The sequence below is a fragment of the Musa acuminata genome, chromosome BXJ2-11 (genome assembly GCF_036884655.1).
Source record: "Musa acuminata AAA Group cultivar baxijiao chromosome BXJ2-11, Cavendish_Baxijiao_AAA, whole genome shotgun sequence".
NCBI lineage: Eukaryota > Viridiplantae > Streptophyta > Magnoliopsida > Zingiberales > Musaceae > Musa > Musa acuminata.
This window is the reverse complement of record NC_088348.1, coordinates 26,497,501-26,525,028: the sequence shown is the minus strand read 5'-3', so window position 1 is coordinate 26,525,028 and position 27,528 is coordinate 26,497,501. Positions and strand designations below refer to the sequence as shown.

Sequence of the window (27,528 nt, the reverse complement as noted above, 5' to 3'; positions counted from 1 at the left end):
GACGGCCATACCATCTTAGCGCCGTCAAAATAGAGACCCTTAATTCAACCCGAAGGCCCATTGGCGGGCGCGCGCGCGCGCGCTCTCTGCCTCTCGCCTTCTACGACGTGAAGCACTTAACCGCCTTTCCGCCTCTGAATCTTGATCTTGAGAGGAAAGCGCAAAGGAATCGGAATCATCCCCGGGATATTGGAATTCTAGATTTGAATCAAGAAAGAAGGATCGGGGTCGGCTGTGGCGGCGGGATGTGGGCTGGTGATCGGAATCGCCGATGATTGGATTCCTGACGGGCGGCGATGATGGTGATTATTTGGAGGAATGCGAGACTGGAGAAACGTAAGGCCGCCGCGCCGAGGAAGCTCCACGGGGCAGTGGAGGTCGAGACAGGTTGGCAGGTGTTCCCCCTGCCCGCCCCGCCGACGCTGATGTCGTCGGTGGGGACGCGACGGTCGACGAGGGTGTTAATCCCCAAAATCTCCTCAGTGGCTAGGGTTGGCGACGGCGTCTCTAGCGTCCTCGGATCTCCGAAGACGCTTGCCGTACGGAGGCACGGCGATAAGTGGTTGGGGGTCTTTGGCGGCGGTGGAGCCGAGGATCACCGGTGCGAGAAGAGAGAGAAAGGGGAAACACGTGATCTTGGATGCTCGGATGGGTTGAACGAGCCTGGTGAGACCGCTGGGAAGACACCGGAGTCCGATGTTCCGGAGGACTCGTGCGATACTTGTCTAGGGAGGAAGTTTGGGATCGTTTATGGGCGTAGGAGGCAGAGGCACCTCTCTGGTGGTGGGGCTTCGACATCTTCTTCTGTCGGGCATCGGGCTTCGGAGATAAAGAGAAGAAACGGGTTGGTTTTCGTGCGGAAAGGTTGCAGGAGGAAGTCAGATGTGCCGACTCTACACCAAGAAATTAAACGAGATCCAGAGCTTGCGGAGACCTCGATTGAAAGAGGAATCATAAAAAGGGAGCTTAAAATTGCAGTCTCTGCTGGGAACTTTGCAAAGAAGAACGCCATCTTGGAAAATAGTTTGTGCACAAACATCAATGATCGTATGGTGCTGACGCTGTTCGTGGAATCCTCTTGTGCCAGTAGTTCACTCTGTTTTCCAAGATTTCTGATCACCACACTCAAATGGATGAGGAGGTCCACGGTGACAGTCCAGGAATTTGCTGCATTCTTATTATCTGGATCGTTAGCTACCGTCTTTTCTCGGCAGGGAGTTCATGTATTACCACTCAGGTGGCAGAAGAATGTAAGCATGTGTTTGAACGGCATTTTCTGCTTTTGTGTTAATTTTTCTATATGTCTAAATGCTGGATGTTGTTTTTCAGAATGTTATTTTTTCAGGCGTTCTGCATTGTTGTGGGCTATGCAAGATTTATGGTGCTAGACAGTCTGTTCCACTGCTACTGCTTGATTTTTCGGCGCTTCCAATTTACTTTAGGAGCTTGCATGTCAGTATGCTTCTCGGGTCCCTTTATTTACCTCGTGTTCTTACAAGATACTTAATGTGCTTGTCTGGGGCTGTCAATTATGAAGAAAATGATTCATGTGTTCTTGTGGAGGCAGGTAATTTGGGAACTGAAGTTTCTATGGTTCCTGTTACAGTGAGGCATGAACAAAATGATACCATTGATGCCTGTAAATCAGCAATAGAAAATGCAACTAATTTGCTCGGTTCAGGGCTAAGCAAGCATTGCGGAAGGAGAAGTTTCTCAGGAGGTTGGAGCTTGTCTGGGGCTGTCAATTATGAAGAAAATGATTCATGTGTTCTTGTGGAGGCAGGTAATTTGGGAACTGAACTTTCTATGGTTCCTGTTACAGTGAGGCATGAACAAAATGATACAATTGATGCCTGCAAATCAGCAATAGAAAATGCAACTAATCTCGGTTCAGGGCTAAGCAAGCGTTGCGGAAGGAGAAGTTTCTCAGGAGGTTGGAACTTGTCTGGGGCTGTCAATTATGAAGAAAATGATTCATGTGTTCTTGTGGAGGCTGGTAATTTGGAAACTGAACTTTCTATGGTTCCTGTTACAATGAGGCATGAACAAAATGATACCATTGATGCCTGTAAATCAGCAATAGAAAATGCAACTAATTTGCTCGGTTCAGGGCTAAGCAAGCATTGCGGAAGAAGAAGTTTCTCAGGAAGTTGGAGCCTGTTGAGTTCAAATGCTGATGCATTGTTACCATTGCACTCCAATCAGTGTGGTGCTAGTGGTTTATCAGAAGCTAAAGCAAGTTTCCATGCTGAATTCATGGCAAAGCCAATTTGTCCTGAGGTGCCTGATGCCTGTACTGAGAAGGTGCTCAGTTCCAAATATGAGAGTGATGTCTCGACTCTTTTCAGTTCCCATCGGAAGCAGAGGAAGTCAGCTAACAAGGAGCTGAAGTCTGCATTGGCCGAGGTGAAGAAGAACATAGACACCTCACGTTGCAATGCAAATGTCTTGGTTGTTGATGCTGACAGGTGTTGGAGGGAGGAAGGCTTTGAAGTTTTGTTGGACACCTTGCCCTCTAAGGAATGGCGTATAGCAGTCAAGTCACAGGGTGAAACATAGTACCTGCACAAACCTCTGAATATGAGACGCTGTGTCGTCAATCGTTTCACTCATACCTATATTTGGGCTGCTGAAGATAGGTGGAAGCTCGAGTTTCTGGATAGGTGGGATTGGCTTGTGTTTAAGGAATTGCATGAGGAATGCCAGCAGCGCAACCTGCAGGAAGATTCCTCCAGGACAATTTCGGTGCCTGTGTACAGGGAGGTTTCTGGCTATGCCGATGGTTCTCGATCAACTTTTATACGCCCTGATTATTATATCAGAACTGAGGATGATGAGATCCATCGAGCTCTATCAAGTAAAATTGCTCGGTATGATATGGATTCCGGGGATGAGAAGTGGCTCACTGATCATAACTCTGGAATTCTGCATCCGGGCCTTGGTGAACTAAAAAATATTTCAGCGGACGACTTTGAGAAAATAATTTATGCAATGGAGAAGGGTGCTTACAGCAATGTGGATCATGTGTTTGATAAGGAAAAGGCATTCAAATTTTGTCAGGATTTAGGAAAGAGGGAGATATTGGGTGCCATTTATGACTACTGGGAAAAAAAGAGAAACAAGAAACATACAGCTTTAGTTAGAGAATTTCAGGTATTAATAATTCTTAGTTTTTATTTTTCTTCCTCCTTCATAATATTGCTAGCCTCAAAATTAATTGCAGAATTGTGTTGGGTACATATGCTTTTATATCTTTGCACTAATTTTATGGTATTTGCTAGCAGCTAATTGTTGTGTATTTCTTTATGTACATTTCAAATCACTTCCTCATATTTTATGTCAAGAGTGGGTAACTCCTGTCAATTTTGTAGAATAGAATTGTCTGAATGTCGAAGATATTGATGTCTTTACTGCAGTTGCATTAATTGTTAGATAAAATTTTAATCTCTTTTGTGAGAGCTTTTTGGATTAATTTGTTGCATCACCCATCCTTCTATTCCTTCCATGTGGTGGACTTTCTTTTTCCTTTTACACTTGATAACGGGTTCCAGTTCAGGATGGTGTGTGCCATGTCATGACTTGATAACATATTTGCGAAGTGCTTGGAAAAAGCTTTAACCCTATTATTCAAAATACTTAAGCCAACTTATTAGTATAAAACCCACATATATTATATATATATATATATATATATATATATATATATATATATATATATATATGTATATAAAGATAATACTTGCAAACTTGAAAATCAGGTTAAGCAATCCTAAGATAATATAGCAATAATAAATATTACTTATAATCTTGCAACATCTAGTTTAGCCTCACATAAGCCTAAAGACTTGGATTAACCCATGGTTAACTTGAGCCTATGTATTTTGGATTAGTGGTTTAAATTCAACAAAGCTAATAAATTAGTTATCTTATCAAATAGGGTCATCCCAATTAATATCTGAGTTAATCTAGTATTAGGTATTGTGAGAGTCGATTAAGAAAATGCTATCAACTATACTGTTTAGTGGGGCCAAGCCCTTAAATGTAAAAGATTATGATATTTAAGTTTAGTCTGAGGAGTGTTTAAAGACTTATATTGATATATAAGGTCTAATAAGTACATTATTATTTATTTAGATTTAAGCATTTTGCGTCAGTACTTCAATATGTGAAAATAGATCAATATTTCATCAAAAAAATTAGATAATAGATAAATTTGTATATCTCATATTTTATTCTTAGATGATACTTACACGAAAGCTTTCTGAGGAGAGTATTCTATAAATTACTTAGACATACTTGTTTGCAAGATATATTTACATCCATAAAGTTGTATTGATATAGTCTTATTCCTAAATAGTTATCTTCGTATTTCTAGGATTTACCTATATAATTGTATTCCTAAAATATAGGATTATTATTGTAGGAAAGTTATATTTATTTTATTGTATTTTTTAAAATAATATTTACAATAGACGTTTAGGAAGACGTATGTCTAAACCCAAGCGTTTGGTGACTCATGCATGTGCTCAATCCAAATAAAGCATGGGTTTAATTGGACTTTGATTGAGTTTAAATAATTGGAATTAGTTGGCTCCACCTTATCACAAGCCTCCTCCGGCCTACATTTTTATCTGTAGCATTTTTTTTTTGCTTTCATCGTTGATCACGAGACTCCTCTGTCCTACACCATCATGTGCAATATCTTTCTGAAGCTTACATCATCAATCATGTGTCTCTTTCTCTATGTATCATCGTGTAAAGCTTTGTTTCTCTGCTCTTATAGTATATATCATCGTGTGAACCTTGCCTTAGTCAGAGAACCTTACTTTCCTCCATCGTGTGCCCATGCCTTCCTCGGGTGCCATGCTCCATGGCCTTTTGCCAATTGGTTACTTCTTCATCTTCTATTTCTCAGTCTATAGGTAACAATAACATCTTTGTTAAATGATCTCTTATTTTTAACGTTAGCTTGAGCACATTGTTAAATGATTTTTTTTTCTTGACTTTGTTAAATTATTAGAAATTTATGAACACTGTTAGATGGATAGGAGTTACGACATAATAATAGACCGTTAGTTAGATAATAAGGATATCTTATTTCACTTATTTAATATATACATTTTTTAAATTTTAAATAAATAATAAATATATTTTTAATTTTATATTCAAGAACATTTCACTTCGCTTGGGTGAACACTTGCCCTAGGCATTTTGGCATCTAGTGTTTTTAAAAATACTGTTTTGGGATATAAATGCTTCTTACATATTTGTAAATTAATTAAGAATTTAATCATTCTACAGTGGTCATATAAGTTAATATGATGGTTGCTTAAAAAAAGTTACTGTTATCTTTTATTAATATTGTAGCAAACTCTTTTGTTTTAATATAATTGTTTGATTTGGTAACCTTTATATGCATTCTGAACAGTCTCCGCCTTTGCTGAGGTCACTGTTGGTGCATACACCATTTCTGCGTAAAAAGAGATCTTTCAAGAGATAGTGGAGCCAGACACCAAGAACATCGCCAGAGGTCATTTCACAAGGTTTGTTTTCCTATTCTCAAAATTGTTTGTTTTCCTCTCCTTGAACCTGCTGTGAAATTCATCGGGAGATATAGAGCATTGATATGGAATTCAGATGTCTGTGTAAAAAATATGGTTCGAAGCCTGAAGTTTGGTGTCCAACCCTTCTTTTGGTTTTTTAATTATTGTAATTTTGGTTATAATAAAGTGCTTTGTCTCGTGGATGAGGAAAGGCTTTGAGATAACAAAGTTCCTAAAAGAAATCTTGATCATTTAGGTTTATTCAGCGTTAGAAATTTTTTATGGTTTTATTTTAGTAGATGTCTTTCTGATTATTTGTGTGTTTGACTTTGACTTTGCCCTTTATAGTAGAACTTGTCACAGCCCTTATATATATATATATATATATATATATATATATATATATATATATATATATATATATATATATATATATTTATTTATTTATTTATTTATGTGGATCTCAGATAGTTGTCACTTTGGTATGAAAGCTAAAAGCCAATGAATATGGTACATTGGTGATTGGACTTATAATCCATACTTGCCTCGTAAGTTACAGGGTCTGGTTCTCGACTTCATGTTGCAGCCTATTGTGAAGGTTTTATTGAATTTTCATGGATCCTTTTTGGATTGTGTTCTACAGCCAACACCCTTTTAGTTAGGAAGAGGCTTGGTGCCATATGTAGTTTGAAGGATTCAGGTGCAAGTACCTCTTTTTGATGTTTAAAAATCATGCACTCTTTTGTTGTTCTGACACTAAATATTGAGTCTGAAAAGTCTGATCTATTAAGTTCTGAAAAACTTCCTGTTTGTTGCTTTTGAAAGTGACAGACCAGCTTCTGTTCTATTAAGTGTCTTGTTCAGGTATCCATATACCAGGAATTTAGATATAGCGTTTTTAGGCAACCTTGTCAACAGAACTTTCTATGGTATAAGTTGCGAACATGCTTCCTTGATTACTCTCTCTATTCATTTTTTATTTCACGAAATGGTACACTGGGATTGACCAAGTTGCCATTCAGCCAAAAATAGGTTTTCCTGAGTTTCTTGTTTCTAGCAGCTTGACAAGTCTCAGACAAGGCTAAACGAGCTTTATTCAACGTCTTTTTGGCTAAATTATTTTTCTTTCCATCCATGCCCGATAACGTGTTTGTTTGCTTTTCTATTAGTGCCATGCTGACTAGTAAAGTAGATTATATTTACAGTAGCTAAAAATGCTGTCAACAGAGCGGTGGAGTTCGCCATCCATTTACGTACTAGAGTTCAAGTGCTCATGGCAAATGCTGAGATTGCAGTATACAAGTCTGTCATGGCTCTTACAATTGGCGGAGGCTATTGAGGCATCAGAAACATCTAAATTAGTTTTGTCGATTCTGGACTGCATGGCAGAGCCATCGAAACATCGAGATTTATAGAACACACAGTCTCTCATGATTCTTAGAAATGTGGAACCTTTTGAAGGCACCAGGAGCTTCCCATCTTGCAGTTGTCTATGCAAAATGGGCTCAAAAGAAGTATACCTTTCAGTCACATACTTATCAGAAAATGTTCAGCGAGTCCCCGGAGGAGAACTTCTCTATGGAACCAACTAAAATGATGTAAGAAGAGAGAACAATAGCAAAGTAATATAGGTTTGGTGTAAAGAACCAAATAGTGTACAGTATTGTACAGTACTACATTTCTTCATTCATATGGATTGTGATCCTTCCTGACTTGTCCTTTTTCGTTATTTCCTAGCTTGTCTCTGGAAGGATAATTGTAGAAAATCTGTTCACTTTCTTTAGATGTGTGATCCTCCATGAAAGCTTACATGACAGGATTCAAGACTGGCCTCTAGGTCTCTCTCTCTCTCTCACTCTCTACTTATTTTCAGAAAGAAGCCACAGGTTGATGGTAGGTGCATAGTCATATCTTCCATTAAAATCTTGTTACATGAATTGACACATTAACAGATCCTATTTGGATGAAACGATTTGAGTTATGCTGATGATACATCACTTTCTGAAATGATATGATGTACATTACATTTAAGACCTAGGAATGTGTCCCTTTCTTTGTGCAGATATGGGGACTAGTCATGTGTCAGGGCTGGGAGCTACATACATGTACAGAACACTCTGCACTAAGAGACATCAACATGAGTGTGACTTGCCTCTACCTAAAGATTCTTCAACAATCTATGAGGTATGTCTTCTATCGAACCATGATTCCACCATCTGCATCAAGGCAAACAAAATTGTTTCTTTGTCCTTAATAGATTAAGGAAATTATGGAGGAGTCATGGAGGTGATGTTCTTTCCCTTTGGTCATCCCTTCCTCTTGCACCAACGAGCTGGAGATTCATGCCTGGGACTCATGATCACTGATGTTAAATTGTTAATAGAGACATGCAAATTTTCCTGACTTGCATACCATCTCACAGTCATTCTGAATAAACAATTCCATGAATCTAATTCATCTTCTTATTTGATATGTTTGCCATATCAAATCATACAAATGCCTTCACAAGCAGAATGCATTTAGCAATTCTTCTCTAGGATTATATCGACCATTTCGTGTAGCTGCATTGCATAATATCTTGCGGGAAAACAGAGATTCTGGATCAATATTTTAATGAATCTCATTTAGAGCACATATGCACCAACTCTGTTTCCATACCAAATCAATTTCCGTTTCAGATCATACATATGCACCCATAAGTAGACTTAATATTGCATTCAACAAATTCTTATTTTCTTCAAATAAGCAACATTTTTTCCTTTCTTCTTTTCTTCTCTGGGTTTATATTAACCATTACATGTAGCTGCATCACAGGATAATCCTGGTTCAGTATATCCATGAATCTTATTTATAGCATATTTGAACCACATGTGTTTTCCACATTATATCATTCATTTGCACCCCCAATTAGACCTAGCATGCATTCAACAATTTCTTTTCTTCAATGCAACAACAACCAACTACTTGAGATCAACTACTTTTATAGTGATTGAGCTTTCGTTAACTAAGTGAAAAATATTTAAATCTTTATTTTTAATTTCTGGTGAAGTCTGTTTAAGTTTTTCTCTATCTCTACTTGTATAATTGATAGTAATATTGTCACCTCTTTTAAGCATCAACTTTTAGTAGAAATAGTTAAACAAGAAAAAATTTGCAACAACATCTCTATATGTTCCGAGAGAGAAAAAAAAAAATCACAAATCTTATATGGAATTAATGGAATAAACTAAACTTGAAACAATTAATTTTGGAAAAAAATTCTTTAAAAATACCCTTTTTTTTGGCATCGTATCTCTTATTTTCAAATTTTCTATAGGACATCTACATTTTTTTAATAATATCTGTAGATTATGTCCTAAACAAGATTTTTCCGGAAAAAAATTATATAAATAAAAAGATAAATATCTTTGTTGAGGTATCGAGTTGGTTAGTTTATTGCATTAGTGATAAATTTCGTATTCATGTGAATGTCATGTATGTTATTAAATAAAATCTTTTTATTTTTAATAAATATTTTATGAAAAATTAAAAATGAGAGACATTCTATTTTTAAAAAAATAGTTTTTTGGAGCAAATTTTACATGTATCCCTTCAATTGAATGACCAAAGTGCCCTGCTGCTGCTTCCGGGACCCACTCATGTGGGACCCACTGCCCTTTCCCTCAATCCTGCTGTCGTGAAGGCTTCATCTCTCTCTCTCTCTCTCTCGGTACAATATTATTTTGACCAAAAATATCTGCTTTTTAATCTATTCCGCCAATTGCCCCCACTTGTCCGACGCGAATCCAAAGCCCCTTTCTCTGTCTTCTCCATTGTTGAACTCTGTTCGTTTCTTCTCAACTTTGATTCGCTTTTGGACTGCAAGGCTGACCTTTCCTCTGCATACATTGTGTTGTTTGCATTGACGCTAACCTGCAACTGTTCGCAGGCTTTCTTGTGATCTTTCCTCTAAAGCTCTCTCTCTCTCTCTCTCTCTCTCTCTCTCTCTCTCTCTCTCTATCTTATTTATATCTTTGGTTTACTACTTGCTATTGCAGTCGCCATTAATGATTCATTCTCTACCTTAGTGTTTTAGAAGGTTCCAGCTTTAAAGCAGAGGTTTTGAGCTATTCCTCTGCTGTTTCGCCCTCCAAAGATTGCTCTTTTTCTACCCTATTGGTCCCTCTTCTTCGACTTTCTGTGATCGTTTAGGTTTTTGTCGTTCCTCCTCCGTGAATCAACACTACAATCAAAATGGTGCCGCTTTTGATCTCAGAACCTCCCTACGAGTGAGATCTGGTCCAGAGGCGGTGAAGGACATAGAGGGCCGAGACTGCAAAGAGGAGAGGAGGTGCCAAAGTTCTAATCTTTCCTCGAAGATTTTTTCGTTTGTGTCAAATGAGGTCGGAAGCTCGGCTGGATTCCGCGGTCTTCCAGCTCACACCGACTCGAACCAGGTAAAGTGCCACATCCTTACGGAAGCAAGTGTTTCTTGCTCAATGCTGAGGGTTTGATCGAGGTGAGTGGATGGGGCAATCAGATATTTCGAGAGCAAACAAGTTCAGATCTTGGAAAGTTTCATGTTCATTTGAAATGTAGTGTGGGGAAAGTCGGACTGTGAGTTGATAAGATCTCTTAGGGTTTCTAAAGGAATCCATGAGCTCCAAGGAAATGAAAGGAAAAAAAAAAATGATTTCTGAGTTTCAGGATACAATGATAGGAGATTTGGAGAGCTCGAAAAAACTGATGAATTTTTCTATGGTGTTGGGATGGATAAAAAATGATTTTGTAGTCAACGGAATTTGCATCGGGATGTTCTCCCTGAACAAAATTCAGGTAATAATTGAGCTGAGAATTTTGGTTTAGTAGCGAAATACCAGGTTTTGTATTTAGAGTTATGCCATTTGGTTTGGTAAAGACTCACTTCTGTTTCTATAACCCTGTAGATCATTGCTTGTGAAGTTAAAACCATGGTAAAATTATTCCTGTCCAATGTGTAACCTAGAAGTTTATCCCATGCCTTTTGCTTTTTCACGACTGTATATATTGGTAACAATTTTGTGGACTTAGGTTTGAGTGAATCACCGTAAGATGGTTTTGGCCCAGGGTAGCATTATAGGTTGCTGAGGATGTTTGTTCGATCATGGACTTGTGGTCTTCTTTTTGTCAGGTGTGATTTGGTCATCGTAGCAAATGGTAAGACAGAGAAAATTGCATCTGGCTTGTTGAATCCCTTTCTTGCCCATTTAAAGGCTGCCCAGGATCAGATTGCCAAGGGTGGTTATTCCATAATCCTTGAACCAGACCCAGAAACTGATGCAGCATGGTTCACAAAGGGCACAGTGGAGAGGTGAGCAAAATCTCTCTGAAGTGTTTACCTATACTGTAATCGCTTTTCTTTGAACACAACCGGTCTACCTAATCCATGATCTAGGTGCATTTTATATTCTGGGAGAAACTTTCGGCAAGTGGCCAACTTTAATCTGTTAAAATACATAATTTGTATATCTACAGGTTTGTTCGTTTTGTGAGCACACCTGAAGTTCTAGAGCGTGTAACGACCATAGAGTCTGAGATCTTGCAGATCGAGAATGCGATTGTGATCCAGAGCAATGATAATCTTGGCCTGAGCAGTGTAAACAAATGGTCTATGCATTTGTTTGTTGTTATGATAACTCGTATGACATCTTTTATTGTGTGCCTTTTGGCAGGTGGATGATCATCAAATGAAACCAGCAGAGTCCATGGAAGGTACCTTAGACTGATTATTTTACTAATTCTGGACTGCACCTTTAAAAGACCAGAAAGATTTCCAAGAATTTCTGTTGCACATTTAAAAATGTGCATCTTCCCAGGGTTTGGTAATGTGGTCCGAAGGAGTAAAAAATATGTAGTTTGTGACCAAATTACAACATAATAAATAGTCTTTGTAGCATGGGCTTGTTGATCACCCAGTCAACTTGTGAGTACTTTAGGAATTCTTTCTTATCCAGCAGTGAACCACCTGTGAAGTGTCATCCATATATCGTGTGTGTCAACAACATTGTTGCCTGTTAGTGATGAAGGCTATTGTGATGGCTTTTCATCAGGATCAGATGACCTCTTGATCTCCATATCAAAATTAATCATGTTCTTCTAGTAAATCTTTGAACATCTTGTTAAGGAATTTTGTTTTATGCATGGTTGCTATTAGCATTTATCATTAAGTTTGCTGAAAGAGTTGACTGTTTTAAGTGTTTCTACTAGGCCTCAATGACCCATATGTATGCTATGGACCCATCATATCTCCATGTGAATGTCAGATTTTGTTCCTCTAGTGTTCTTAGCTATTCTGACCTTGATATCATTATTTGCTCATCTTTAGGTATCAAAACCTCCGTTGATAGTGATGCAGAAAAGGCGATAGTTCTTTATAAGGTATGATTTTTTGCATATATAATGCATATATATTTACAATTAAATCCACACACCTGCAGAGCACTAATGTGGATATGGATATTGAATACCAATACAACACCATATTGACTCTCAACGTGACAAAAAAGGTAGAATAGAATATGGCACATGCATGCACGTTTTTATGGGTGTTAGAATTTGTTCTTAAGGATCATGTTAAATGACTACAAGAAATTGACTAATGCCCCATTGTATTCACCATGAGTCAAACTATTTTTAGTGACAGTACTTAAACAATGCATAGAAGGCAACAAACTAGCAACAGATGAAGGCAACATAAAGTCATATGCAAGCTTTTTAGAGACGGGTCTAATATTGCTTTTGACAACATTTGGGACTAGTACTGGGAGGTATACCTGGAAAATATACTGATCTCGTACGATCTGGTATCACTTTGAGAAGATATCCGACATGTTTCCAAGACGTATCCCACAAGTAGTGACATCTGACAGAAAACTAGTTTCTCATAGACACACCCATATTCATGTACCTGTTTATGAATTTATATATATAACTGGTGCTTGTTTCTCAGAGATTGTTTGGCCTTCTGTTAATTTATGGCAGCCTGGTTCACAATCAAATCCACCAGATTCAAATGGATCCACCACACAGGAGGAGAACTCAAAGTATGAGTAACTTAACATGTTCTTAGTCTTCTCTTTCCCGTATTCTCTTCTTGAACATGCAAAAATAGTAGTTACCGGACGGAATGTTGTCTTTCCTAAGGGTGTACAGGTAGTTTATGTTGTCTTTCTCTTCCAATTTTTTCAATTACTAGTCAATTGAATTAATAACAGAAAAATAAGGCATATTTTTGTATTTTTAGATGCTAATGGAAATATATTTACATGAATGAAATGGCAATGGAAGAATGAATTTCTTGCTTTTGTGGATGCTTGCATCTGTTTACCATCTATTACAAGTTTGGTGACTGCATGTAGAAATATACTTCTAGTACTTGGCCATAATTTTCATTATATTGCATAACAGTTTTAGTATGAAGGTATTCTTATTTCTACTGCACAATGTTTTTTTGTAGGGTTCAACTTTTGAGAGTGCTTGAGACCCGCAAAATAGTATTGCGGAAAGAACAGGGTATGGCCTTTGCACGTTCTGCAGCGGCTGGTTTTGATATGGATAAAATGGTAGATTTGATACCATTTGCTGAAAGCTTTGGTGCCTCACGTTTAAAGTAAGTGTTTTCTATGTCAAGTAATACATATTGTAAAATACTCCTTGTTCTGGTTATTTGATTTCCAAGTTGTCAGATCGAGATTGCGAATACCCATTCAGATTGTGAATACACAATATTTTGATATGGATAATTTGTCAGATCATTCAGCAATTGCAAAGAACAGGAGAAGTGGGATTATATTTGATGTTTACCTCTGAAAAGGATGCATGAAATGAGGGAGCAAAGAGTAATATGAAAGCATGAGATATCATTTGAAAAACAAAATTTTAGACATACTTCATAACTTCTAATATAGTCAAAAGGCTATGATACATTTCTCATGATAGTTGTCTGATTTGTTTGTTTATCTTAGATTCAACTCTCGCAGTTCTGACTTCTTCTACCTTGTCAAATAGGGAAGCCTGCTTGCGATTTATGGAACTATGGAAGAAAAAGCATGAGAGTGGACAGTGGCTTGAAGTTGAGGCTGCAGAAGCAATGTCAACACAGTCTGAATTTTCTGCTTTGAATGCATCTGGCATTATTTTTGCCACAGATTCTATGATGAAGAAAGATCATGGGTATTCACAATCTATTGCTGGTGATATGGTTGTAGAGACCGATGGTAAAGCTGGTATATACTCTGAACATGAAAGCTGCAATCTTTCTGAATCTACCATGATGTCGTTTAGGTTTTGGCAGCTAAAAAAAAAAACTTATTATGACAATCTATATTAGATTTTCTCATGAAGAAAATGTTCAAATGTCTCTAATATTTGACCTAAGAAATCTTAATTACTTGATGTACCACGACCCTTTCTGATTCTACACTTTGATGTATCATTAAATGCACTCTCTCCTATCAGCAAATTTACAATAACTTCATTTTTTTTAAAACATAGCAGTTTCCAATTTCTTATCATTAATAAGACATAATATTCCACATGAAATTTCCTTTGAGAAAACCTTTCATTTGGTGATCTTTGTTTTATTTCAATACTTACATAATTTTAATCTATCTTCATTTACATAAAATGAATTATGAAACAAATGCATGCATGAAACAACTGGAAAATGTTTTTGCAATTGCAAATTGCATTTCATCTTTAGCTTTACTTCAATTTTATTTTTTCTGTGATTAGTATTTCAAAATTGACCTATCAAAGTACCTTGAATTCATATGTTTCTCCTGCCTAGACAAACAGATCCCTTCAGATCCAAAGGTGTCATCAGGACACCAGGAGCATTTACAAGGTCAATTTCAGCATCCCATCTATCCACAATGGCCTATGCATTCTCCACCAGGTCTTCCTGTGTTTCAACCTTATCCAATGCAAGGAATGCCTTGTTATCAGAACTATCCGGTGAGCATCCCGTATTTCCATCCTTCATATCATCCAATGGAGGATCCTAGATTCAACAGCTCTCACAGAAAGGGGTTGAGAAGACAATCTATGGATAACAAAGATATTGAATCTGAGACTTGGGAGAGGAGCACACATTCCCATGATGATATGGACCAAAATACATCAGATCTTGAGAAAGAAGGTTCTCATGGTCATAAATGTCATAAAAGAGTTGGTCGACCAGGAAAGAACAAGTCTGGTGTTGTTGTAATTCGGAACATAAATTATGTCACATCTAAGAAGAATGGTGCTGGAGAATCTGAAAGTGAATTACAGTCTGTCTCTGAATCTGAAGCTGAAGAAGAAAGTGATAATATGGGTTCTAACATGCGAAAAAGCAAGCATGGGCACTCCACAAAGACTTTCAAGAAGGAAGATGGACGAACAAAACCAGTAGAATACTCGGATGCCTATAGCAATGATAAAGTTACATGCGGAGAGGAGGCAGATTCTGGAAATTGGCAAGCATTTCAGCATTTATTACTAAAAGCTGAAGAAAAGTCGAGAACAGTTAATGAAGACATGTTAACAGGAGAAAACGAGCCATCAAAGAGAAAACAGAAAAAAGGTGAGGCTGATCCTATCATTCCTCCTGACCGAGATTATGGTGATTTTCGTGACCGGAAGATGGTAGGGTTTGATTCAGTTAATGGTTGGGCAAACCGAATGAAGCAGGCAGCTTCTGATGATCAATTGTTAGTTTCAAGTATTGGAAGAGACTCAATAGAGAACCAGTTCAAGGAAATAGAAAATGGAGGAGGAACATACCGGCGTATGAGCAGTGATGAATTTATGATTTATGGCCAAGAAAATCATTTCATCAGTAAGAACCCTTCCGATCCACTAGTTGATCATATGGGCAAGCATGCTGTTAACACAATAAAGCGTTCATCATACAGTGTAACAGATGAGTCCTTCATGCTTCCTTATAGGTCAGGTTCACAAGATCTTGGATCAGACAGCATAAATGCTATTGACATGGATTCTGAGATCCCCTCAGCCCTTCAGAAAGCTCAAAATTCGTATGAGGTCAAAAGCCAACTTAGCCATGAACCAGACGATCTGTCTTTGGTTCATGAACGTGGAATGGAAAGTGTATCTATGGGTTATGATCCAGCAATGGACTATGATTTTGAGGTTCCTATTGGAAATTCTGTCAAGCTGGAAGCCATTAACACAGCGGATCTCTCAACAAGCATTAAAGAAGAATCAAAGAAATCGGACAAGGAGAAGAACTCAAGAGCCTCAAATGATAGTATGGACAAAAGGACAAAGGATGCACTGGTGAAGAAAGGGCCATCCTCAAGGCTTAAGCCACTGACTGAAGCACAAAAACGTGCAGAGAAGGTGCGATCTTACAAAGCTGATCTTCAGAAAGTGAAGAAAGAAAGGGTACCTCTCATGATTCATCTTATGTTGGCACTCTAGATACCTTCCCAGTTATTATTCTAGTTGCTAGCTAGAGAGGAATATAATAAAGGGTGCTTAGAAGGGAAAGTCTATTCTGAGAAATTTGTAGAATGTGTAAACATAATATTTCTCATTATCCCAGACAACATGAACCTGGCGGCATATTTCCTAAATTCCTTTAGCTACTTTTTTTTTTTGGCATAAGTTTGAATCTACCTACGAGTCATAATTTACAAGTTTTCTCCTTGAGTAACATCTTGGGGAAACCTTTCTTTAAGCAAACAGAGGATGGAGCACTGACGTCCCTAGGAAGTCATATGCTATGTCATTCATATAAGTCCATAATGAACTTTTTCCTCCTATTAATTCATATTGGGTTTGAAACTTTGTAACAGTTTTAGACAAGTATAATTGACATTTTATGATGATATTAAAGATTGCAGTTCAGCTGACATTATAAATCGTTTATGTGATGTTGTTATTCCAGACTCATGTTAATGATGTATTACTATATGAAAAAAACTCTCTGCTAGTAGATAGTGGTTTAGTTAGGTTGTTTTGGTTGTCTGCTTGGCTAATTTTGAGTATTTCCACTTTTAGGAAGAGGAAGAGTTGAAGCGTTTGGAAGCTTTAAAAAGACAGAGGCAAAAGAGTATAGCTGCAAGAAGTAGTTCGAGTGCCACTCGGATGGCAGTGACTCCGCAGCAGACAAAAGCCCGTGTAGCTGCAAAGCCTTTCCCAAGTCCTTACAAAGGGTCAAAGTTTAGTGATTCAGAGCCTGTTTCTTCACCTTTCCATAAATTGCCCATCAGAACCTCTTCAATTGGATCCAGTGTTCCCCAGAAAGCTACCAAATCTAGCAAATTAAATGGCAGTAATCATGGGTTAACTCGATCATTATCTTCATTGCCTGAGATTAAAAGGGAAAGTAAAGGACTCACGCCAGAAGCAAAGGCAGACAATCTTCGACCGAGAAGACTGTCTGATCCAAGAGGTAGTTACACTCAACGTGCATCCTCAGTGAAGTCCATAGCTTCTGCTCAAGTGCCTAAGAGAAACATACCTGATGAGTCTCGGGAAAAGATTACTGCAATTATGCAATTGGACAAAAGTAAGTCGGCAACTCTGCCAGAGATTAGAATTAATTCACCAAAAACTTCATCTGATAGAGTTAAAAAGGAATCAGTTAGCAAAGATCTGTTGCAGAGAGTGACTGGAAGAAAATCTTCTCAGGCTTCTGATAGCATCAACGAGAATTTAACTGGTGATAAGCCACCTAGCAACAGCAATGAAAATCCGGTGATTGAGAAGACTGTTGTAATGCTTGAAAATAATGTGGTCACTGCTCCTGTTGTCCAGCAACTCGATGAGACATTAGACACAAAAGAGACATCACATGGAGAGGAGTCATGTACACCAATTGTTATAGATCAGGTTGAGGATTCTGGTGGAGGCAAGTTGGATGAACAACTGAGTTCCTACAAGGTATATTTTATCAGAGAACAGTCACACATCTTTAAGTTTAGGATATATTGATGAAGATATGTTTCAGAGGAAGTAACAATAGTTACTAGCTTCTGTTTAAAGTCTATATTCCCAAACTGGAGCATGATGTTTACTTTTAGCTGCAGGCTGTAGGTCACTTGTATGAAAAGGCATACTTCACTAGTATACCTCTTTGTATCCACTTTTCTTGCATGCATCATGTTTCACAACATCTTTAGCATTTTGTTGAGTTCATGTAAAGGAATTAGTTCTGTAGTTTGTTCATTTAGGATTTAAGTGATTCTGATTGATGCCTGAATTTCCATGTTTAGTGCTTTTCTTTACCTGCATTATACATGAGCAAGTTGTTTACATAGTAAATAGTACTCAAATATGGCACATGAGGTCCTTTCTGGCTATGGATCCAAGTACATATATTATCATGATCAAGAAGAAAAGTTATAAGTATGTTGGTCTTTTCTTATGCTTTAGCGCTTAAACTTTTTGGTAGATGAAGCTTCCATCTACATTGCTTGAGCTACTAATGGGCTGACCGTGAATTGATGTTGCTAATGCTGATCAGATGGTTGTTCCTTACACAAGAAATGAGCCTCAGAAGTTCTCAAACTCAACTGCGGCAGAAAAGAATTATCAAGCCCCTTCTTCCAGATCAACCCCCTTGGATGATCCTTTAACCACTAATTTAGGAAATGATGGAGGTCAACGTACATCAGAATCTGAAATGGTTGCAATATGTGCTGTGGAAACCACAACAAATATATCCAATTTTGAGAACCTGAGCCTAGGGGGTCAACTTCATGAAACATATGAGAAACCTCGAGGCAAGGAATTAAAAGGTTTCAGAAAGCTGCTAAAATTTGGTCGAAAGAGCCACAGCTCGGCATTGGGTGAAGGTAACATCGACTCAGATGCTTCATCTGTTGATGATCAAACAGTTGGTGCGGCTTCGTCCAATGATGGTAAGATCCCACCTCCTGCTGATTGAGGTTTACAGACGATTTTGTCAATAGTATACTAGTTTATTTGCCTAAACCACTGAATTCAAGTAATCAAAAAATGAAAAGCCTTACCTTTTATTAACCTGGTTCCTATCTCTAACCTAGCTAGCTAACTCATCCATTTTCTGGCTATAATGACTATTTCATTTTCCTGCATTTATTCTGCAGTTACATGAACTTTCAAAAACAACATTTATGATCTCGTTATCAGGCAGCTTGCAGCTATCTTTGTGCATCTTAGATTCTTCTATTCCTTATCTTTGCGGCTGCCTCAGATCATACACTACCTGTAATAGAATAAATATCAAAACTCTAGCGCAAGCATGTTTGAAACCTCATGTCAATGATACTTGTATCTGATGCATTTTCATTTTTGTTTTCCAGTTCATATATTGAAGAATCTCATTGCCCAAGATGATACTAATGCTGGAGGCACGCCGACTAAAGGTTAGACATGTCTTTCTCAACTCTCAAGCTGTTCGATTGGTGTCTACATGATGTATGTAAAAGCGCTTATGATGAAAATTATTAGGAACCTCAAAGTTCTCGAGTCCTTCTCAAAGACTTGATTCTTGTTGCAGTCTCTCGTCCGTTCTCCCTCCTCTCGCCCTTCCGCAGCAAGAACAACGAGAAGAAACCGGTCGCATGATGAGCCCACTGCCTGAAATCATACGAAATCATGGGAGATGAATCAACACATGGAAGATGGATCTGCTTCTGTCAGAGCATATAGCATGGAATGAGTTCTTTTGGTCTGCTAATTGGTCACACACATGATCACACTGCATATCATCATATTTGGTCCTTACTTATATCATCGTCATGTAAAAGAACCAATTTTATAGTCGGATATTTGATGCAGACTTGTATGCCACTGTCGTTCTTCATGTGAACTTACGTATCCTTGGGAGAAATACTTCAATGACTCAAAAATAGACTGAAGGTGAGTTCCATTCCATGGACGTTGCTTGTGCCGTTACCATATTTGGCATCGAACATGGATCCTATATAAGATATGCCGCATCAATATATAATAAGAAGATTCGTCTTTGAATTCGACTTTATGAACGTCATATATATATATATATATATATATATATATATATATATATATATATATATATAATTTGATATAATATTTTTATTTAAAAAATATATAAGAAGAAGATTTAATTTACATACAAATGAGACTATATTTATAGAGAAACTATTTTGTATCCTGATCTTCCAAATCAGGAAATGAGCTACAAAATTAGTATGAAAAGCGTACATTAACGCTCTTAGATCACTTAGAATTCTCAGTGAAAAGATACTTAATTTTGTGAGATAAATCGAAAGGTCAAGGTAATCAAACATGATTTACATATCCTGAGGAAGTCATGTTTAAATTTCATCTCCTGTTTCGTTTGGTATGGACTTTGTCTCTAAGCAATCAAACATGTTCTTTAATAAACTTGAACAACAAAGAAATTAGACAGTAACAACATTTCAAGATTAAAGAAAGTCACAAGGATTCATCCTCTAATAAAAAGATAAGTTGCTTCTGATGTCAAAACGATTCATTTTAAGCCTTCAATTATCTCCAGAAGTCAAGCAGCTCAATGAAGCATGGTTCTAACCTGTATCTAGTAATCAAGTAGGCACCCCGGCATTTCATTCCAGGTTAACTAAAAACTGCTGCGAAAACATGACCTAACAAGTTATATTTCATGATTTTATCACTTTGTTGCCGAAATTCCAGGATAAATGATGATAAAAACATAACATTAAAACCATAGCTCAATCAGTGTCACAAAAACCTTTTAAGAGCTCCAGTACCAAATGCAAAATCTAAAGTCACATCAGAGATTTTTGATTTAAGACAGACACCACTGCTTGACAGGAAATAAATTTGACAAAATTCATCAACTTTAATGAGAAGCTCAAGCTGCATTCTCCTTTTTAAGCTTGGCCAGCTCTTGCCTGATAGCACCTCCTCTCTGAACAAATATATAAAGACTTGTCAACATAATGAACTGAAGCGACCTAAAAGAATCAAATCAATGGTGCAAGAACATTAAATTTTTAAAGGATTCAATCTCCACCTTAATCTTTGCCAACATGACCTTGAACCTGTCAAAGTCATTCAATGAAGCTCTCCTCTTCTGCACAATCAACTTCCTGCCCCATGAGCTTTTCTCCCATTTGTTCTTCACATCTGTGGCAGTATATTAATTATACAACTGTAGAATTCTATGTTAATTTCATTGTTCCATGGGGAATATCAATCATCCTACCAGCCGCTTCCATGGCATCAATAAGGGTCTTCTTTTTGGGGACTCGTGGTATGTCAATCTTTATGTCAGTAAGAGAGAGTCTCTTGAAGTTCATTTGGCCACGTACCATGTCAGGAGCATCAACCAAAGCCTAAAATTTACAGCACATTTCGGAAAAGACCAATTATTAACTCGTAACCACAAGAACTAAAAATTCTTGCCGTAAGAAGACAAGTACAGTGCACTTACCATTGATGAAATGATGAAAGAAATATGCAGGCATATATAATCTTGAGACGAATTACCATGTGGACAAATAAATCATATTGGCATCAAAAGCCTCTATTAGATGCTTCAACATAACTAGCATACTAATTTTTATGAATCAACAAAGTCCAACTTCAAATCATTGGTGTCTAACATGGACACAAGATTCTATGCTCTATCTAAACTACCATGTACGAGAGAAATATTTGAGCAAAAAATAGAAATCTAAGAATCCAATGAAGATCAAAGAACTTCCATTATAATAAGACATGAATTTTAGGTTCCAGGTAAAAACCAAGACTGCACCGACATTGGAAAGATACAAGATTTCAGAGCATGTAGACTTGTATCATATGTATGGTAGTCGTACAACATTTATCTAGAACAGGGATGAAACTAACATTAAATTGCATGGGAGCAGATGCTTAGGGAAAAAATAGTCTCGAGGATCTAAAGAGCAAAATTGAAAGAAGCATAAAAAAGACAAATGAACAGAAAAAGACAAACCTAAGACCATAGAAACAGCTTCAGACAGGAGCCTAAAATTATCTACAAGAAGGAGATCAAGATCTGATTTTAGCACCTTTCTGTTGTTACATAGGACAACAGTTTAGTTGATTGATCTACAACAAAGTTTGCAAAACATATATATGTTTCATCAGAAAGAATAGCACAGAATCTTATATGCCTCCCATATATGATTCTCGGATATGCCAATGAGAATTATATATTATGATTTATCAAAGGGGGCTTAATGAAAATATGCATGCAATGACATTTGAGGCTTTGCTGCAAATAAATAACAAGGCAAAACAACTTGGATGACATGTAAAACAATGTAGAAATCCCATGCTATGGTTATAACTGGATCGCCAAATATATACAGAAGTCATCTAAGCTTTTACACTGTGGTCTTAGTTGAAGTAGCATCGACCAGTGAGCACCAAAGAAAAAAAAGGACTTAGATGTTTAATTATTATGTTTCTCAAGATACAAAAAATAGATTTCCATGATGAAGGATATACACACTGTCATTCTTCACAAACCTAGTCATTGATTGTGACTGTTTGTTGAACAGCCGACCAAACAATCCACATGACACTTCTTTATAGTGGGCATAGAAAAACCAATTCTCTAAAGCATTATGGTGGCAAAATTGAACTGCTAAACTTTTAATCGAGTTCAAGTTATTTAAAAAAAGAAAACCCCAACTATAATCTCCCCTGTGCAACTAACTGGAAACACAAAAGCACACATCAAAAGAGGGCCTTTTGATAACAGGAATAGCTGTATAAACAACTACAGAAGGCTAATGCATCCTACATAGTAGATAACATCACATATTTTGATGACTAATGTCATATGTAACTTCGTGGAATAAGGCAACAAAATGAAGCAACAACTACTTGAGAATGAAAAGGTATACTGTAAATAACGGATTTTTGACGCATGAGAAGATAATTACAACTTTAGTAGCCCATATGTTAAACCGCGCAATAAAAATCACGTCCAAACTCGATTCTTTCTCGAGATCAAGAGGAAAAGAGAGCGAAGAACGTTAAGAGACGCACTCTGTTCTGATCGATAACGTCGACAATGACGACAAGCCGGCCATATTCCTTCCCATAGTTCACGAGGGCAACCCTGCCGATCTCCACATATCGTTTGAACGGCTGCAGAAACCATCGGAAAAGGCCCCCAAATCAGCTCGAGAACAAAGAACAAGAAGTAGAACAGGCCAACAGACCCAGATCCGATTCGACAGATCAAAGGATCAACGAGCAAAGGCAGTATAGATCATCACCATTTTGACGGCGAGAGAGGGAGACGTCCGCCGCGGGCGAGAGAGGGCAACAGAGGGGTAGATTAGGTGGGCTAGGGTTTTATAGTCAATCAGCGCTTTAATCTTGCATTCCTCACCGTCCGATCTAGGGCATACTACTAGCATCAAAATCACCCTATATTTTCTTGAAACCACAAAATTACCTGCCTTCGCGGTAGTTAAAATCAGTCAACGTGACACAATTTTGACTCATTTAGCCTAATTTTGACCGTTTAACACATCGACAACACAATCTATATATTAGTATTCGATCATTTCATCAAGTAGATCCGAATCAATCAAATCAATCTTAAATCCGAGATCACAACAGCCACTTTGAGCCTCGAATTCGTAAAAACCCAAGCAATTCGGTCTGAACTGATACATTTGAACCGGTGCACACGTCCCGGACCGGCTTGACCTGAGCCGGGTCGGGTCCTTGATCGGCCATCGGATGGATGCATGTAAAAGTTCTTCGGTAAATTTACCCACACATTTACTTAGATTCAGGTGGGGCCCTGTGGAGCCCGACACTTTGGATCAAGATAACTGCAATGAAAGGTCAGGTAGATAAGGGGGTACGAAAAACGTCGTATTTCCAAGACGACGGCGCTACAGTTTCTTTGTTGATTCGATTCGTTTCCCTCTCTGGCTGCTTTACCCAAATTCACTCTCTAAGAATTCACCGTACGAAGCCATTAGCTCGTTGATTTTTCAAGCGTTTTGTTGGCGACCTCTTTATCTTGATCTGAAAGTCTTGGAGAATCGAAGAAAGATAAGCGATTGAGTCGGAGAAATCCCATCGGTTAGTTCCCGGCCAGATCACCTGAAAGCACTTCTTACAATTTTGATCGATTCTTATGAGTTCTGACAGAAAGATCGGATCTTTGGTTTTTTTGTTATTAGATCTGAACCCAAAAAACCCAAAAAGATGGAACTTTTAGATGGATCTCTGTTCTGAGAATGCTTTCTTATCCCCTTTTATGCGTACACTAGGTTAAAATGTGTTTATTGATAAGAAGATCTGAGGTCAAGAACTGTTCGGCACTAATATTTCCTTTTTTCGTTTACCGTTTTCGAGTTAGATCGACTACGATTTGCCTGTTAAACGTTTTCCATTATATGGGTCATTCGTTGGATAAACTTTAGTGGGAAGTCCGTGATACTTGGATCAGATCGCTTGCCTTTGTGACTGCTTTTCCATTAAGGTCTATTTAGTTTTTACTTTTTGTATGTACCTTCTGGGGGAAAATTAGAAAGCTTTGTTTTACTGTGACTTTGATAGGTTGAAGGATCAGAGAGTAGAGATGGAAGGGACCGTGTTCACTGCCTCATTGGAAGGAATCAAGCATGTCAAGTCTGAGAATGGAGTAATTCTAACAAAACCTTTCCTTGAAGTGTGCAAGCACATCCTGCCAGTTTTAGGTACTTGGCTTACTCTGCTTATTATTTCATCCAAGGAGAAAGTTCCAGTGGAGCTCTTTGCTTTTTGCCATGTCTGGATCTCAATAGAGATTTTTATTTTCTTTTTATAGACATGTTAGGCCAACCTAGGCATGATTTACTTTTTAATTGCTTATATGCTGTTATATATTTTGCTAAGTTAGTATCTCAGTGAGTATCTGCAAAGATGCTTTATTACAAGATATTTACAAGAAATTTAACGATCAGATATTTGATGGCTTATTGGAAGATATCAAACATAACAAATTATATTATTATGTTGCTATCTCTCTGGTTGTGCACAATAGCTCTATACACTCTGTCACTTTTTTATTAATGTTTACCAATCTGTGTTATGTTTCATCGCACGAAGCCCTTGATTTTAAGTTTTCATATTGATCTAAAAAGCATTTCTCAAGAAAATGACATGTTCACTTACATAGCTCAATAAATGTATGCTTATCACAGCCATGAACCAGTTTTCCGTGATGATAGATTAGAGCATCTTCTTTTCAGTAGTGATCCTTGTTCCTTTGGCTACCATCAATGTGTCAGTGTCTTTAGTTTTATCTAGTATACTTTATAAGCATGTATATCTTATTTATTCTTTAACTCTATAACTCCTGCCAGCTTTGAGCTGATGCTTGATTCAGTTTTGGAACTTATTATTATGAATTTTGCTGCTTACTAAAAATGTGAAGTGTAATATATCTTGTTCATCAGATTCTTCTTCCATTTTTTAGAGCTGAATATTTCATCTTACAATATCTGCCTCCATGGCATTTCTTCTAATTTTCACTTTGGTTTTGCCAGACAAGTTTGGAACGGCCATGTCACTTGTCAAATCTGATATAGGGGGTAACATAACGGTGAGAAATCTGTATTCTCGTTACCTTTACTAAGAAGTTAGGCTTTTTAGGATATTTTTTTAAATTTCTTACTTGAGTGAGTAATTTTACTCTGGTATTGTTTGGCAACAATCAGTTGGTCTGCTGCAATTTTTATCATGCAACTAAGCTAATTCACTCATTCATTCGGCATAATATTTCAGCTGCCTTGTTTTTCATTTATATCACTTGCATATATTTCGCTGATTTATTTTGCAGAGGCTTGAAACCAAGTATAATTCTGATCCATCAAAGTTTGAACATCTATACAGCATGGTGCAAATTGAAATTGAAGCTAAAACGACTAAAGGTTCTTCAAGCTGTACCAACGGGCTTCTATGGTTAACAAGGTGTGTTGTTTGATTCGTTTTCAGTAAGCTTTTAAAATTTCTGAATGGTATTGTAACATGTGAGAACTTTCACATCATATGTTTATGTAATGCATGTAGAATATAAATGTGTGTATAGAGACATGTCCAAGTATGTCAATATAAATTGTGGATAGAGACGATATGCAAAATTTTCATTCATCGTGGTGACAAAGGATGTGACATGTAGATCCATGTGAAAACATAAGTCGCCAAGAATTGGACAGAAACAGTTGGATAGAAGCAAGAAGTTATTGTAAACTTTAACTACTAGAACCAAAGAGCAAGTACATGATCCCTTTAAACAATAAAGTTGACAACGATGAACACGTTTACTAGTTATATCATCTTGAATTACCTGAAACTTGAAATGAGATATTTCTCGCACCAATCACATAATTTGTTGAGATAGATCATCAAAGAGATCTTCCTCGAGAAACATATATCAGAACTTCGTCTCATATGGCTTAAGTATAAATTCATGAATGTTGATGTCTTGATCCTTTAATAGTTAAACACAGCAAATAGTTCATCTCCTAGAGCTAAAGATATTTTTATTAACTCTAGTAGTGCTTGGGTATGTTGTTTTTTACTATTGTGGCAAAGTTTTAGATGAATACATCCATCAATTATTGAGGTGGTTACATGCATCTTGATGAATTTAAGAAGCAGATAATGTCTCTATTTTTCATGGTGTCATGTGCATAAACATAACCAACACAAGGAGAGCATCTTCAAGTCACTGTTCCTGCTGTATATGGGTACTTGTTAATGAAAAAGAAATGCTCTTCAATTTACATATAATCTGATGTGTAGATTACTTTTTCAAAAGGCATCTGGAAATGTATGTAGGGTATGGATGTTGCAGGTCATAATGAACAAGTAGTCATCAATGTCATCTTTTCAACAAAGACTCTTGATCGTAGCGTAATTGAATCATTTACATGGTAAATATCAGTAGGCAAATATATGGTTCATGTATGTACTTATATTTCAGGGCAATGGACTTTCTGGTGGAAATATTCAGTAACTTGCTAGAGCATCCAGGCTGGAGTATGTCACAAGTTTGTACTGATTCCTACAGCACAACCTTAAAAAAATGGCATGGCTGGCTTGCCAGTTCTAGTTTCACGGTAACATATGTTGTTTGTTTTGGGGGTTTCTTCTTAACATCTTTATGTTTGAAGCAACTCCTATATTGAAAATATAGGAAACCCGATAGACACTTGGCATTTATCACTAAGCACTTGTAAGTTCAATCAGTTCAACTATCGGATAAATATGTCATCCTTATTGTTTCCCCCCATCCTTCTTTGTAACTTATACATCTCCAAGAAAGAAAATCCATGTCACCATGAAGCCCTCACTCAATTTCTTGTCATATAGTTTTGATTGTTGCAATTGGAACCTGCTTCATGGTCCCTTATACAACTGACAGTGAACTCATACTTTCGATACCATAGTATTATCCGTTTTTGTTTCTGATCTTCAAGTCCATTTCCTGTCTCTTTGGCAACAGATCATGCTTAAATAGCTCATAGATGTAACTCTTTTTGAACTCTCAAGCTTGCCATGTGACTCTCAATAACTTAAAGGTTTATGCTATCCAACTGACAGATAAATTTGGTTGTAGGTTGCTATGAAACTTGCTCCTGATAGGAAGAAATTTATGGACGTTATTGGTGGATCAGGTGATGTCAGTGCTGATATGGAAAAATTTTGCACAACCTTTGCCCCACTCCTAGCAGAGAACCACAAGTTCCTCGTAAGAATCACATGCTCAATTTTCAAGTTCGAGTACATTTCCATCAAGTGTGAAACTCATTGCTTTGCTCCCTCTGCAGGCCAGTGTTGGTCTTGATGATATGAAGGCATCTTGATGCAAGGACCAAGGTTGCTCGCTTCTCATGATGCCGACTTGATTGCCAATTTCATTTGAATATCATCATGATGAAGGAAACTAACTGCAACTGCATTGGACGAGAAATAAAAGTTAGTTATCCTTCTAATATCG

General features: G+C 37.4%; 3 protein-coding genes and 1 pseudogene across 4 annotated transcripts in view; 3 read left to right on the top strand and 1 right to left on the bottom strand.

Annotated features, from left to right (window-relative positions):
• The first annotated feature begins 162 nt into the window (after positions 1 to 162).
• LOC135586199 (uncharacterized) lies at positions 163 to 5,593 on the top strand (annotated as a pseudogene).
• Positions 5,594 to 9,299: 3,706 nt separating this feature from the next.
• Positions 9,300 to 19,434, top strand: LOC103971636 (COP1-interacting protein 7). 2 transcript variants are annotated; one of them, XM_009385700.3, is made up of 13 exons: positions 9,300 to 9,979; positions 10,693 to 10,872; positions 11,037 to 11,157; positions 11,234 to 11,273; positions 11,887 to 11,939; positions 12,543 to 12,604; positions 13,018 to 13,170; positions 13,569 to 13,786; positions 14,350 to 15,950; positions 16,569 to 17,453; positions 18,037 to 18,433; positions 18,857 to 18,919; positions 19,054 to 19,434. In XM_009385700.3, exons 1-13 carry the CDS (start codon positions 9,921 to 9,923, stop codon positions 19,119 to 19,121), a joined length of 3,900 nt encoding a protein of 1,299 aa, XP_009383975.2. In that variant the 5' UTR covers positions 9,300 to 9,920; the 3' UTR covers positions 19,122 to 19,434. The 2 variants fall into 2 exon arrangements, with proteins under 2 accessions (XP_009383975.2, XP_064987932.1); XM_065131860.1 differs by lacking the exons at positions 9,300 to 9,979; positions 10,693 to 10,872; positions 11,037 to 11,157; positions 12,543 to 12,604 and having other exon boundaries at positions 11,241 to 11,273.
• A 785-nt stretch (positions 19,435 to 20,219) lies between these two features.
• On the bottom strand, positions 20,220 to 22,921 carry LOC135627106 (large ribosomal subunit protein eL14z). The gene is made up of 5 exons (XM_065133064.1): positions 22,799 to 22,921; positions 22,566 to 22,667; positions 20,749 to 20,878; positions 20,557 to 20,669; positions 20,220 to 20,451 (listed from the first exon to the last, which is right to left on the bottom strand). Exons 1-5 carry the CDS (start codon positions 22,799 to 22,801, stop codon positions 20,395 to 20,397), a joined length of 405 nt encoding a protein of 134 aa, XP_064989136.1. The 5' UTR covers positions 22,802 to 22,921; the 3' UTR covers positions 20,220 to 20,394.
• A 498-nt stretch (positions 22,922 to 23,419) lies between these two features.
• Positions 23,420 to 27,528, top strand: part of LOC135627353 (glycolipid transfer protein 1-like) — a 4,298-nt gene continuing 189 nt past the window's right edge. Inside the window, exons 1-7 of the mRNA XM_065133423.1 lie at positions 23,420 to 23,621; positions 24,102 to 24,241; positions 25,073 to 25,128; positions 25,366 to 25,496; positions 26,512 to 26,647; positions 27,148 to 27,279; positions 27,359 to 27,528. The exon at positions 27,359 to 27,528 is cut by the window's right edge and continues 189 nt beyond it. Of these exons, the coding sequence (XP_064989495.1) occupies positions 24,124 to 24,241; positions 25,073 to 25,128; positions 25,366 to 25,496; positions 26,512 to 26,647; positions 27,148 to 27,279; positions 27,359 to 27,394 (609 nt within the window). The 5' untranslated portion in view covers positions 23,420 to 23,621; positions 24,102 to 24,123 and the 3' untranslated portion in view covers positions 27,395 to 27,528. The remainder of the gene's footprint in view (positions 23,622 to 24,101; positions 24,242 to 25,072; positions 25,129 to 25,365; positions 25,497 to 26,511; positions 26,648 to 27,147; positions 27,280 to 27,358) is intronic.